General features: G+C 43.8%; 1 protein-coding gene and 1 long non-coding RNA gene across 7 annotated transcripts in view; both read right to left on the reverse strand.

The window, feature by feature from the left end:
- mdm1 (Mdm1 nuclear protein) overlaps window positions 1-6,895 on the reverse strand; it is a 12,261-nt gene extending 5,366 nt beyond the window's left edge. For 2 of the 6 annotated variants that reach the window (XM_037981354.1, XM_037981353.1), the window contains exons 1-8: window positions 6,693-6,894; window positions 5,666-5,765; window positions 5,458-5,583; window positions 5,085-5,279; window positions 4,709-5,010; window positions 3,537-3,695; window positions 3,332-3,450; window positions 3,169-3,211 (exon numbers count right to left, since the gene is read on the reverse strand). In XM_037981354.1, coding sequence (XP_037837282.1) covers window positions 3,169-3,211; window positions 3,332-3,450; window positions 3,537-3,695; window positions 4,709-5,010; window positions 5,085-5,279; window positions 5,458-5,583; window positions 5,666-5,765; window positions 6,693-6,710 — 1,062 coding nt within the window. In that variant the 5' untranslated portion in view covers window positions 6,711-6,894. Of the gene's footprint in view, window positions 1-3,168; window positions 3,257-3,331; window positions 3,451-3,536; window positions 3,696-4,708; window positions 5,011-5,084; window positions 5,280-5,457; window positions 5,584-5,665; window positions 5,766-6,692 lie in introns of all 6 variants that reach the window. The other 4 variants (XM_037981352.1, XM_037981350.1, XM_017440447.3 and 1 more) reach the window with 3 other exon arrangements.
- A 779-nt stretch (window positions 6,896-7,674) lies between these two features.
- On the reverse strand, window positions 7,675-11,305 carry LOC119617938. The gene is made up of 2 exons (XR_005234416.1): window positions 11,133-11,305; window positions 7,675-11,049 (listed from the first exon to the last, which is right to left on the reverse strand). It is a non-coding gene; the product is annotated as an uncharacterized LOC119617938 (long non-coding RNA).
- Window positions 11,306-11,311: the final 6 nt, after the last annotated feature.

Here is an 11,311-nt window from a genome sequence, read left to right on the forward strand (position 1 = left end):
TGAAGTTTGATCTATTTGTCTGTGTTCATTAAAGTCTGTTTGCTCTAAATTCTGTATAATCTGTAACTGGGAAAAGGTCATTGATATTTCTATATGAATGATTTGACATAATACATCTAAAACCAATTAATTTATGTCATTTTTAATAAATATTGATCATGATTGGCCCTTGGCTCGGACCAGATATTTAATTTTGGCCCCCTTGCATCCCTGGGTTTGACACCCCTGCTTTAAAGGGATATTTTGCTAACAGACAGAGGCTGAAGAGTAAAACGCTGACTTTTGGAAAGAGAACCTGGCTGCTGATTTGAAATTACCCTTCATTCGCACGCAACCACCTGAATCTGCTCCAGTTTTACAGAAAACGAAACGTGGATCTGCAGAGGGCGGCCTGATTTTATGGAACATGTTGTGCAGGACTGGCATCAAACACAAACCGAAGCTTCAGACCGGGTTAAATTCATCCCATCGCAGCGTCGACGGGTTTTTAAATCAGTTTTGTGTAATCTGAGGTGTCCATCCAGCCCCTGGACGAGTCCTGACCCAGTTTTCAGATCTAACCCCACAGAGACGTAATTCTGCGTAGCACTCCTACTCGATCTGTGGCTTTTATCATTTCCCCTCATCACTCAGGTCATGACGTCGGCTGACACTTTAAACTGTTACACAACCTGCTGAAAGTGAGGGAGAGGTCATCTCAGGCGGCTTCATAACTCCTGTCCTCAGATCCAAAACGTTCAGATAAAACTGCGGCGTTCCAAAAACTCCACGTTGTTTAATAAATTAAAAAAGGAAAGAAAATCACCGAACTGAGTAAAACTGGCTTCAGGTTTGCTTCCAGACGGGGTGTAAAAAAATAAGAGTTAGAATAAAAAACATTAAAGCAGAGGGAAAAGAAGCTGCAGGTGTTTCTGTGTTTTACTTTTTAGACAAAATAGTTTTAGGGATTTAAATTAAATGAAATTAAATTAAATGAAAATGCTCCCAGTTTGAACTGAATCTAAACGGAACATTAAAGAGTTTTTATCTTTTAATTTACTCTGAAGATGTGAAATATTTTTTGTATTGTGGGGGAAAATAAAACCTGAGCATCCAGAACTATGAAGCCCACAGAGCCGAAACTTCTGCAGCTCCAGGTCTCCAGGATCCTGGATCCTGGTCCATCTGACCTGGACCTTCTGTCCAAACGTGTCCAGCTCCTTCAGGTCAGTGCTGATGGGTCCAACAATCACAGGTTCTCAGCTGGACTGAGGTCTGGACTTTGACTGGATTTCCTTAACCCAGTAGAGGGTTCAGACTGGAGGTGTCCAGTCCTGGTCCTGGTCCTGGTCCTGGTCCCGGTCCTGGAGGGACGCCGTCCTGCAGGTTTTAGATGTTTCTCTGCTCTTCAGCAGCTCCTCAGGTCCTGCAGAAGCCTGTTAATCCCTCAGTCAGTCACATCAGGTGAATCAAAGCAGAGAAACATCTAAAACCTGCAGGATGGCGTCCCTCCAGGACCAGGGCCAGGACCAGGACCAGGACCAGGACCGGACACCTGCTGGAAGGTGGACCTCCATCCCAGCCTCAGATCTCTGGAAGTCCAAAAAGTTGCTCTAAAGAGTTTCTCTTTGCTCCAATCTTCTGTCCTTCACTGATTTAGCATCCCCACAGCATGATGCTGCCATCGCCATGCTTCACTGTGGGGACGGTGTTGTCCTTCATGGACTAAATTTGAAGTTTTATCGCAGCACAGTTTGGAGAAGAAACTTCAAACAGTCCAGTTTCTTTTTTTTTGTCTTTAATCATCGTCTTTGTCCCGCCGCTCCTCCATGCAGCTTCTCCTGGTCCTGTGGACAGATCCTCCATCAGGGTTGTCTTTGTCCTCCTGGATGTCCTCCTGACCCGCTCTGTCTCCAGGCAGGTTTGCAGTGATGACATCATCCTGATGGATTTGAAGGGACTCTGTGGGGAGATTTTTATAAACCAACCCTGATCTTCACTTCTTTGCCCTGTGTGGTGAGTTCCTTGGTCTTCATGATGTCTCTTAGTTAGTGGCAGGCTGAGATCTTCTGACCTTTTATTGAACTCTCATTAAACCTCACTAATCAGGATTATTCTCAGCAGGATCAGATTTGGAACCCCTGGGAGGTGAAAGCCGTTCAGTCCGCTCAGAGTTCAGGAGTTAAAAAGTGTTTTTTTGTTTGTTTGTTTGTTTGTTTTCTGTTTGACGGTTGCATCTGCAGCGCTTCCTTTCTGGAAGTGAAAACGAAGCACCCTCAGGACTTTCAGAACATCGAGCTCAGGAGATAAACTGATTCTTCGCTGTTCCACCGGCCCGGTTCTTCCTTCCCAACAATCAGTCAAACTACGAACGCTGCAGCAGATTCAGTAAACAGACAAGCTCAGACAGAAGCAGGTCCCCCACAGGACCCGTGGAAACCTCCCGCAGTCGAGTTTCCCTTGAAATGAAACTCTGTGGTTTCTCTGCTGAAAGTCAGCACTCTGGTTTTTCATCAGCAGACAAACTTTCAGCTCAGCAAATCCCCCGAATGCCACATGTGTGAGCGGGATCAGGGACTGCTGCCGGGTTTTTCACTCCTCATCAGAAACCAGATCTGTACCTGCCTGTGTGTCAGACCCAGGTCACGTCGTTTCAAAAATAAACTATTAAAAATAACAGAAAGAGAAGCAAACGGTGCCTCAGCTGCAAACTTTAAACTATTCTAGGTGATAAACAAACTGAAGTGAAAGGACGACGACACATCGATTAAAAAAATAAAAATGCTGAAGTCCAGAGCAACCAGCTGCCTTCAGTATAAATACAGCATCATAAAGACCAAGGAACACACCCGACAGGTCAGAGAAGCGGGGTTAGGTTATAATATCCAGCTCAACAGGAGTGAGACACGGTGGTGGCAGCAGCATGCTGTGGGGACGCTTGTCTCCAGCAGGGACAGGGAAGACAGATGAACGACGAGGAACGAGCAGAACCCAAACGGTTCTGATTGGACTGACTCAGGGGGTCGAAACTAACGAGACGCCACTTCTTAGGTTTTTATTTGTAAACCAATCAAAAAAAACCTGAATCCTTTTCCTTCTGCTCTGTTGTGGTTTATCAGATAGAACCCCCGGCTGTAACCTGACCGATGAGCGTTCCTGTCGGTGGGTAAACAGGAAACAGGTTCTCACCTGCTGAGTGACGGCGTCTGTAGCTCCGCCTCCTTCCGGGTTCCTGTGGAGACGAGAGCGAAAGCTGGACTGATACTCTGACAACATCCTGTCAGAAACACGATTTATGAGTTAATTCATGAACTCAAAGCAGGTTTTAAACCACAGAGAGACAGAAACACACCTGCGCTTCTTCTGCACCTGAAGAGGAGGGGGCGTGTCCTTCAGGGGGGAGTTTTCACGCCGAGGGACTTCCTGTTTGGGGTGGTGCTTATGTGACTCCGCCCTCTTCTCCTTATGGATCTGCAGGTGGAAACAACTCGGTCAGATGAGGTTCAGGTGTTTATTTTAGTTTTACTGTGATGTAAGTTTGCCGGTTCTGTACTCACCGACTGTGTGTGGAACAGCGGGACTCTCTCGTGTTCCAGATGTTTCCGAAGGCGCGGCCTGGTGGGCGGGACCAGACCCCTGAAGTTCCGCCGATACTCCGTTTCCACAGCAACCGGGTTTGTCCTAAAGGGTGGGACCGGCCTGCTGGAGTTCAGCACCTGCGGGGTTAAATCGTCGACAGATTTAAAGACCTGTGAACTCAGGCTGGACTGCTGCCACCTGGTGGACACTCAGGGGAACTACAGCTCAAACATCTGGAGCCTGAAAACATCTGGAAGTGTTTCTGAGACACATTAAAATCAAATATTTATAATTAGAAGAGAAGAAAAGCACAACCACAGCCAGATGAGACGAAACAGAAAGAAAATTATTTACTGTTTGTTTTATAACAGAAGCCAAAATAATTTAAACCAGAAAATTACTTCTTTTTTTCTAAAATACAGAGTGAATGCTTAATAACTGCTGAAATTAGCCAAAGAAGCTTAAAGAAATAGAGCTCGAGCTAAAAGCTAAAGATGGCAGTTGGTAGCTAAATGTAAAAAAAAAAAAACAGAACAGTAACTAAAATAAGCAAATTTAAATAAATAAATAAAGCCAGCAGCTGAATCAGATTTCAAAGAGAACCATGTTTTTGAAGGAACTGAAGAGTTCTCGGTGGATTTATTTGAAGAAAACAGTAAATAAATAAAGTTAAACATTTTTGAAATGTAAAAAGTTACAAAAACTAAAAGTCACAGCAGCTGTTCTGCTGAACGAGCCGAACATTTTGATTTATGAACGGCTAAAATAAAATTTGAAGCAGTTAGATTTGCAAAACAAACAGAAAAATAAAAATAAATTCTTAAAAATGTAAAATTAAGCAGAATAAAGAAATTAATTTCTGTTGAGTTCATGTTGGAAACTAAACGCCGCCCCCTGCTGGTCAAACATATTTATCATTCATTATTCATTTTATTTGCAGTTTATTTCACCTGGAAAGGTTCTTTGAGGTCGAACAGCTTTTATTTTAGGGAGTTTCCCTTTTTAAAATGACTCTTTAAACCACACAAACTAAATCCAGCAGTTTTCTTTTTTTTTGACCCTAAAATGTTTGTTTTTAAAGATCTGAAATTAGACTCAGACGTGGATCCATCATCCGTTCACTTCAGGTTTGTGCAGAAATGAGTCTCACCTGCTCTGCTGTCAGTAGAGGCGATGATGTCACAGGCTTCTTCCAGCTGAACTGTCTGTGGTACTCTGACCTATGAACCCCTGACCTGTGACCTCCTGACCTTAGCCCCGCCCTCCACCGCAGCACCTGGTCAACCTGCAGCACGGGACACGATGAAAACGTGCTGCTGTCCTGTCCTGTCACGTGGACAGGTTTCAGGTCCCTCACCTGGTCGTCCGACGGCCGCTGCTCGGCGGGAGCTGCTCCTGTCGCAGCTCTGCTGGGCTGTGATTGGCTGACAGGCTCAGAGGGGCGGAGCTTCACTGAGGAGACAGAACAGCTGTAATGCTAACAAGACAGAGGACGACGACACAAACCTGAGGTCTGGAAGAGTTACCAGACTTTCCATCTGCCTCTGATCTCTCTCGGGGTTCTGGGTCTGGTCTCTTTGGGGGTTCTGGATCTGGTCTCTCCAGGGGTTCTGGATCCGGTCTCTCTGGGGGTTCTGGGTCTGCAGCAGGTCCTGGAGTTTCAGGAGGCGGTTTTTGGTTCTGTGGCGGGGCTTTCCTGTGGGCTGAGCGGCTTCTGGAAGCTAGAAAAAAAAATTTTAAGAAACATTTTTACGTGTAGAAAGATGTTTTAAAGTTAAATATTTTTGAAATATTTGATCTACATGTTAATATTTATCATATATTTATATTTATTTATTTATGTATAAACTGCTTTAAGTGAGAAGTGATGATTTTTAACAACTCGACTCATGATTTTACCAGCAGGGGGCGCCCTTCTGTGAGCTGGAACAGCTGGATCATCTGGAGGAAAGAGCAAAGAGCTGCAGGACCGAGCGAGAGGTCCGGTTCTCTTCCTTCGCTGGAGACCCGGTTCCCTGCCGGTACCTGCAGACCCACAGGTAAGCAGACAGAAACTTCCTGAGGAGATTCTGTCACATCTGTGAAGTTCTGACCGGCAGGTTCTTACCCATCAGGTCGGACCGAAGGCCGGCGGACGGGACGCAGCGCTGAGGCGAGACGCTTCTGGACCGGGCCGAGCCATAGCTCTTCTGGTACTCGCTCTGACACTGAAACCAAAGAGACACGGCTGACCCGCTTCAGACCCAGACCAGGTCTTCACACGTCTCACTATTTCTGAAGGTTTTTATTTAATTCAGAGTTTTAAGTTTACAGAAAGAGTCTTTTACTCTTTAATCCTTCCACACACACATATGAAGAAAATATTTACTATTAGGAGCAGAAAACTGATGTCTGCACCAGCTTTTAACTTTAAAACTGATTTTCAACAAGTGTGTTCGATTATTTAAGGCCTCCAGTATTCTGAGATGTCAATAAATCAGGATTGTGTTACGGTTAAATTAGTTGATAAGAAATGTAATGATTATCTTGTCAGTTAATGACAATATGACGTTATTTAACGTGTTTACAATATTTAATTGGTTTAATTATTTCAGTGGTTTTGATTCAGTTAATCATGCCAAAACACAATAATTTCTGATTTATTACATCAAGTTAACTTAAATAATAGTGACACGTTGTCAGAATATAGTTTATATTATTAAACAATTAAATTGAAGCAGGACACTGGAAGGAAAAATACTTAATGACAGCTGGAATAAATGAAGGCCTCTGTCCTCATTTTTGTTTTATTGGAATATAAATTTCATTCTTTGAATCAGGTTTGAATTTTATCAAAAGGGATTTTAACCTTTTTAATGAAAGCTTTTCCTCCTGAAGTAAAAACTGATAAATATTAACAGTTCTTTAAGTTTAAGTCTTTATTTTAATCCTCAGGTCTGTTTGTGGCTCAGGACGGGTTTTATTTCAGGGAAAAGAGGCAGAACTAGTCTGAACCTGATGAGCCGGATTATCAGATTAAACCGAACCGGTACCGGACACCTGAATGTAGCTTCCGCCGCTTTGTAAACATTAGCCGCAGCGGCTAACAGCTAGCATCGCTTCGCTCGGTGCAACCTGTTGTTGTTGTTGTTTACCTTAAAGCGGACCGTCATGGCGCTCTCACGTGCTGACAGGATCCCGGGAAGGCTCGCCCCTCTCCGAGAAAGCAACGAGCCGAAGATCGTAACGAGTTAATTAATTCGGCGAGGCTAATAAATTAACCTGTAGAACGTGCTAGCTTCCTGCTAACCGGAGGCTCTGTGCTCGCGGAATCAAACAAGCTGCCGCCGTTGCCATGGCAGCCAGGCGTCTTGCGCATGCGCGTTGGCAGAAAGTGTTGTGACGTCAGCGTTAGTGTAGCTCTTAACACGTTTTACTTCTACGGATATAGTGTTTATTCTAAAAAAAAAATAGATGGTAATTTTTTTAGACACACTGGTTCATATAATAAAAGACAAGAACAAAATATAATAATTGACAAAAAATCCATCTTCAGTGCTCCCAGAAGCTTCAGGAACACCTTTTGTCTCTTAGTGTTATTACTGTCAAAGCTTTTATCTTTTTTTCTGCATTTAACAAACACATAAATGTATACACAGAGTTTCTCAAAGCATATCTAACAGATCGTATGATTATCTGATTGTTTGTATCATAAAGAAGTTGAACCTGAAGTCAAAGAGCGCCCCTTTGTGGCTGACTGCAGGAAAATGTTTATTTATGTAAACAAATAGGACATTTTCCTGACTGAACATCATTTTTTTCCTAGCTGGCTCATATTTATCTTGCTGTATGTTCAAATATTAGTTGTCGTTAAGAGTAAAATCCGTCCTCAAAATGACTCACCGACACAGTTTTCTGTTACAAAATTGCACCAGTTTTATTCATTTAAGGCTTCTTAGTTTTTACTTTACATTTGGCTTCACCCCCCGCCCTCTCCAGTCCCCCCCGCCCGCCGCCGCCGCCTCTCCCGCTGTGGGTTTCTGCAAATGGAAGAAACCATTTCAGACCGCTCGTCTCCCATCGACCGAGCCGACAGCCTGAACTGGTTTCTTTTACATTTCACTGGTCACCATGCCATACAGAGGAAAAAGATTTATTTCAAGAAATGGAAAAAAAAAACTGCCTTAGTTTGCATTTAGGCTGCAGCTGCATTGATCACTTTCTGGAGTGTAAATATGTTTACAACACACTATAATGTAGGTTTAAGCAGACAAATGGAGTTTATTATTGCACAACAATCTTTAATCAGTTACATTTCTATTGAAAGCATCACAAACATATCTGCTCATAACTACATTACAAGGTCTTATTTTTTTATTTTAACGAACCGGTAATAAATGCTGAAACTGTTAATACAACCGCTGCTGTTAAAGGCCTTGATATTCACAGACCGACTCCGGACCTGCCAAACGTCCAGAATCGGCCCGAGCCGTAAAACTTTATTTTACAGAAATCGCGTGAAATGACGAATGCCACTGCAGCCTGATGTGTGGAGGCCAGAAAGGTCTGAATGCAGCCATGGGTTCATTTTTAAAAGCTCATAAAAAAACAAAACAACAATCACTGGAAACATTTCAACAGTCAGCTGTAAATAAACACGTATAAAACCGCTGCAAAGAGCATTTAAGCAATTACCAACTACAAGAAATTACATTTTAAATGACAAATTTATCACACACTCATATTTTTGGGGTCTAAAATAAACCTGGTTGCTCAAAGTTTCTCATTATTTTGATATAAATCCTCTGAAAGTGAGTTTGTTGGTAAATTCAGTCGACGATGGGGGGGGTGTAACGAGACTAAAAGGTCACAAGATTTCTCTTCGTTGAAAAATGTCCTGACTTTGGTTAAACACGTCAGGCACTAGGACCACGCGACCACCGAGCCGTGTTACGAGCAGCTTCACCCCGCTCTCCTGCAGCTATGTGCTGAGAGGAAGAGTCTGTTGTTTCAAGCAGAACAGACCTAACGTCGAGTTCGCTTGGCGTGGAGGCGAATTAGTCCACCCTCCGCTCCAACTGTGTTCATCGGAGCGAGCAACGTTTCTCTCATTAAAGGAGTTTCACTCCAATGTCCTGAGAGTTTCCATGACGATCTCCTCTGTAGTTTTCAGGGCGAAATGATAGCAACTGAATTGAATTCTTGGCCATATTTAAAAGACAAGAAATGAATAAAAGTCTTTCAGTTTGTTCTGACTAATCGAAGTTCATTTCATATTTTGGAGTTCGACTCATGAAAAATCAGAGACATTTGTCTTTGTGACAAAACTTTGCCTTTTCGTTGTTAAAGTCTCGTTACACTCCCGAGTAAACAACTATTTAATTCTGTCCGTTTATAAATCTACAGTGGAAATGTTGGAAGCTTGTTCTTAGAAAGCTAAAAAAACCAACAACAAAGCGCTGATAAAACTGAAATTTCACATTTAGGTTTGTTTTCTGCGCGTGCTGCTGCCCCCTAGTGGCGGAAATAAAAACAACAGAAGCGTCTGAAGTCTGGGTGACGTTTACAGTTCATGTACGGAAACAAAGAAATGCTGAAAGTCGTTTTTCGAGGCGTTCGGAGGCATGCTGTTCATAACTGTCACCGTGGCTACAGACAGACCTTTAATCTGGAAGCTTCTGCTCGGCATGCAAACGGTCCGACAGAAACATCAACATGCTACGTGACTGAACGCGCTGGAGGAGAACCAGAATACTGACCGCAGCACTCACAGAGGTCCCGGGTCCGACTCGCTTCACATTCAGCTCTAAAGAAGTGGTGCTCCGTCATTACTGCCCCCTTCCTAACAGTGTTAGGGAGTAACGGCTCCTAAAGCTGGGATCTGTTTCACAGAAATGACGACCGACCCGCTGGTCCTCAGCGCTCCGGCAGTTCCTGAAGCTTTTAGTCTCAGAGACTCTGTGACCAGAACTGTCACTTTTGGGTCCGTTGGAAATTAGTTTAAATTTAAAAACTTCCAGAAACCATATTTTTGCCGTTATTGTTGAAATGAGTTGTCAAAAATTGAATAAAGTTAAATAATACTGAAACCGCTGGTTTAACCCTCAACCTGGAGCACTGAAGACCAGCCGGTTGGTTCGAGGACCACAAACCCTCAAACATTAAACATTATTTCTGTAGAACCAAAGGACACAACTGGGTTTGGACCTTCAGGCACCAACAGAGCTAATCGTTCAGTCTTTCCCCTCAGATTAGTTAAAAACATTACAAACTGAATAATATAGTTAATAAAGCAGAAACTGGCCTGGCTCGCTGTTGTTACTGATCCAACACACCAGAACCGGTCCTGGACCGGTGTGAGTCTGCTGTCCAAAGGCAACATGTCGGCCTGAAGCAGCAAGTCTGGCCCGCGCTCGCTGTGCGGCTAACACGTGTAGCATCGTTAGCTTTCGGCTTCAGATTCTCCAAAAGACAAACAAGGTTTGGACCCAAGAATTTAATTTTTTAAGACAATAAAAGTTAACCAACCAGGAAGCAGCTAAGCTTCTGTTAGCAATAATTTATTTAACGCCAATACGCCACAAACTGTGGAACATTAGTGTTTTTTATGTAATTCAGGACTATTAATCTAAGAAACATGTTTTAGCATAACGAACATTAGCAATATAAGCCAAAAACAACGGGTTCAAACATATTTCCTGTTACTGGTGGGACTGATTAAACCAACAGAAGTGAAAATATAAACTCCAGAGAACCGCTGGATCACACCCGGCTGTTTTATTAGCCTCCGGGGTTAGCGGTTAGCGTGCTACTTTAGGAAAAACGCCGTTACATAATTACAGTTTGGATTTTAGACGCTTGTTTCTGAGAGAAGTCTGACAAACCGTCTGAGCACAGCTCGTTCTTCTTAGCCGCACAGAGAGCTGACGCAACGACCTGCTGCGCCCCACAAGCCCCGCCCCCTCCCCCAAAAAATATAGAACGAAAAAAAATTTAAACAGACTTTATAACTTCTCACACAGAAATATAATAAGCACTGTAATAATAATAATAATCACCGTAAGGATCCACAGGTTTGACCAGAGCCGCGCACAGACACAGGCAGCCATGTTGGCTGCATCATCACCATGGCAACCACGGCGCCAACATGGCCGACGGTGGATCTGCAGGCGCCCGGCTTCTGACTGCTGGAAAAACGAGTAAAAAGAGAAAGAAAGGTTTTAAAATGGAAAAAGCGAGAGGCCACTCCCCCAGCACGGAGCGGCCCAGCAGAGAGCATGATGGGAAACATTCCTGCAGAATCATCATCATCGCCGCCGCCATCTTCTGATGTTTGGTTTTTATGTTTCCAAGGCAACAGTCTCCACTGAAGGGATGGGAAAAGTGGTCGTCATGGTAACAGAGGTTTAGGGGTGGCTGATGTTGACGACGTCATGGTTGTGTTAAAGGGGCGTGGCCAGCTGGAAGATGTCCTGTGATTGGTTGGTTTGAAGGTTGTCGGTCGAGTTAAAACTGGAGAACGGAACAGGGGGGCGGGGTTAAAAACGACTGTTTGATTCGACGGCGTTCTTGTTGTCTGACGGCGGCGGACTCACCGGTCATTAGAGAAGTTGACAGCTGGGTTTCTTACGATCTTTTCCTGGAATCGGACTCTTCCTGTTGATCTGTCGGACCAGATCGTAGAAGATCTGCAAACACAAACACACAAAGTTTAAGGAAATCGCTGGGTCCAGCCCCGAGTCCAGCCTGGAGTCCAGCCCCGAGTCCAGCCCCG

Source organism: Kryptolebias marmoratus, linkage group LG18, assembly GCF_001649575.2.
Source record: "Kryptolebias marmoratus isolate JLee-2015 linkage group LG18, ASM164957v2, whole genome shotgun sequence".
In the NCBI taxonomy this organism is placed as follows: Eukaryota; Metazoa; Chordata; class Actinopteri; order Cyprinodontiformes; family Rivulidae; genus Kryptolebias; species Kryptolebias marmoratus.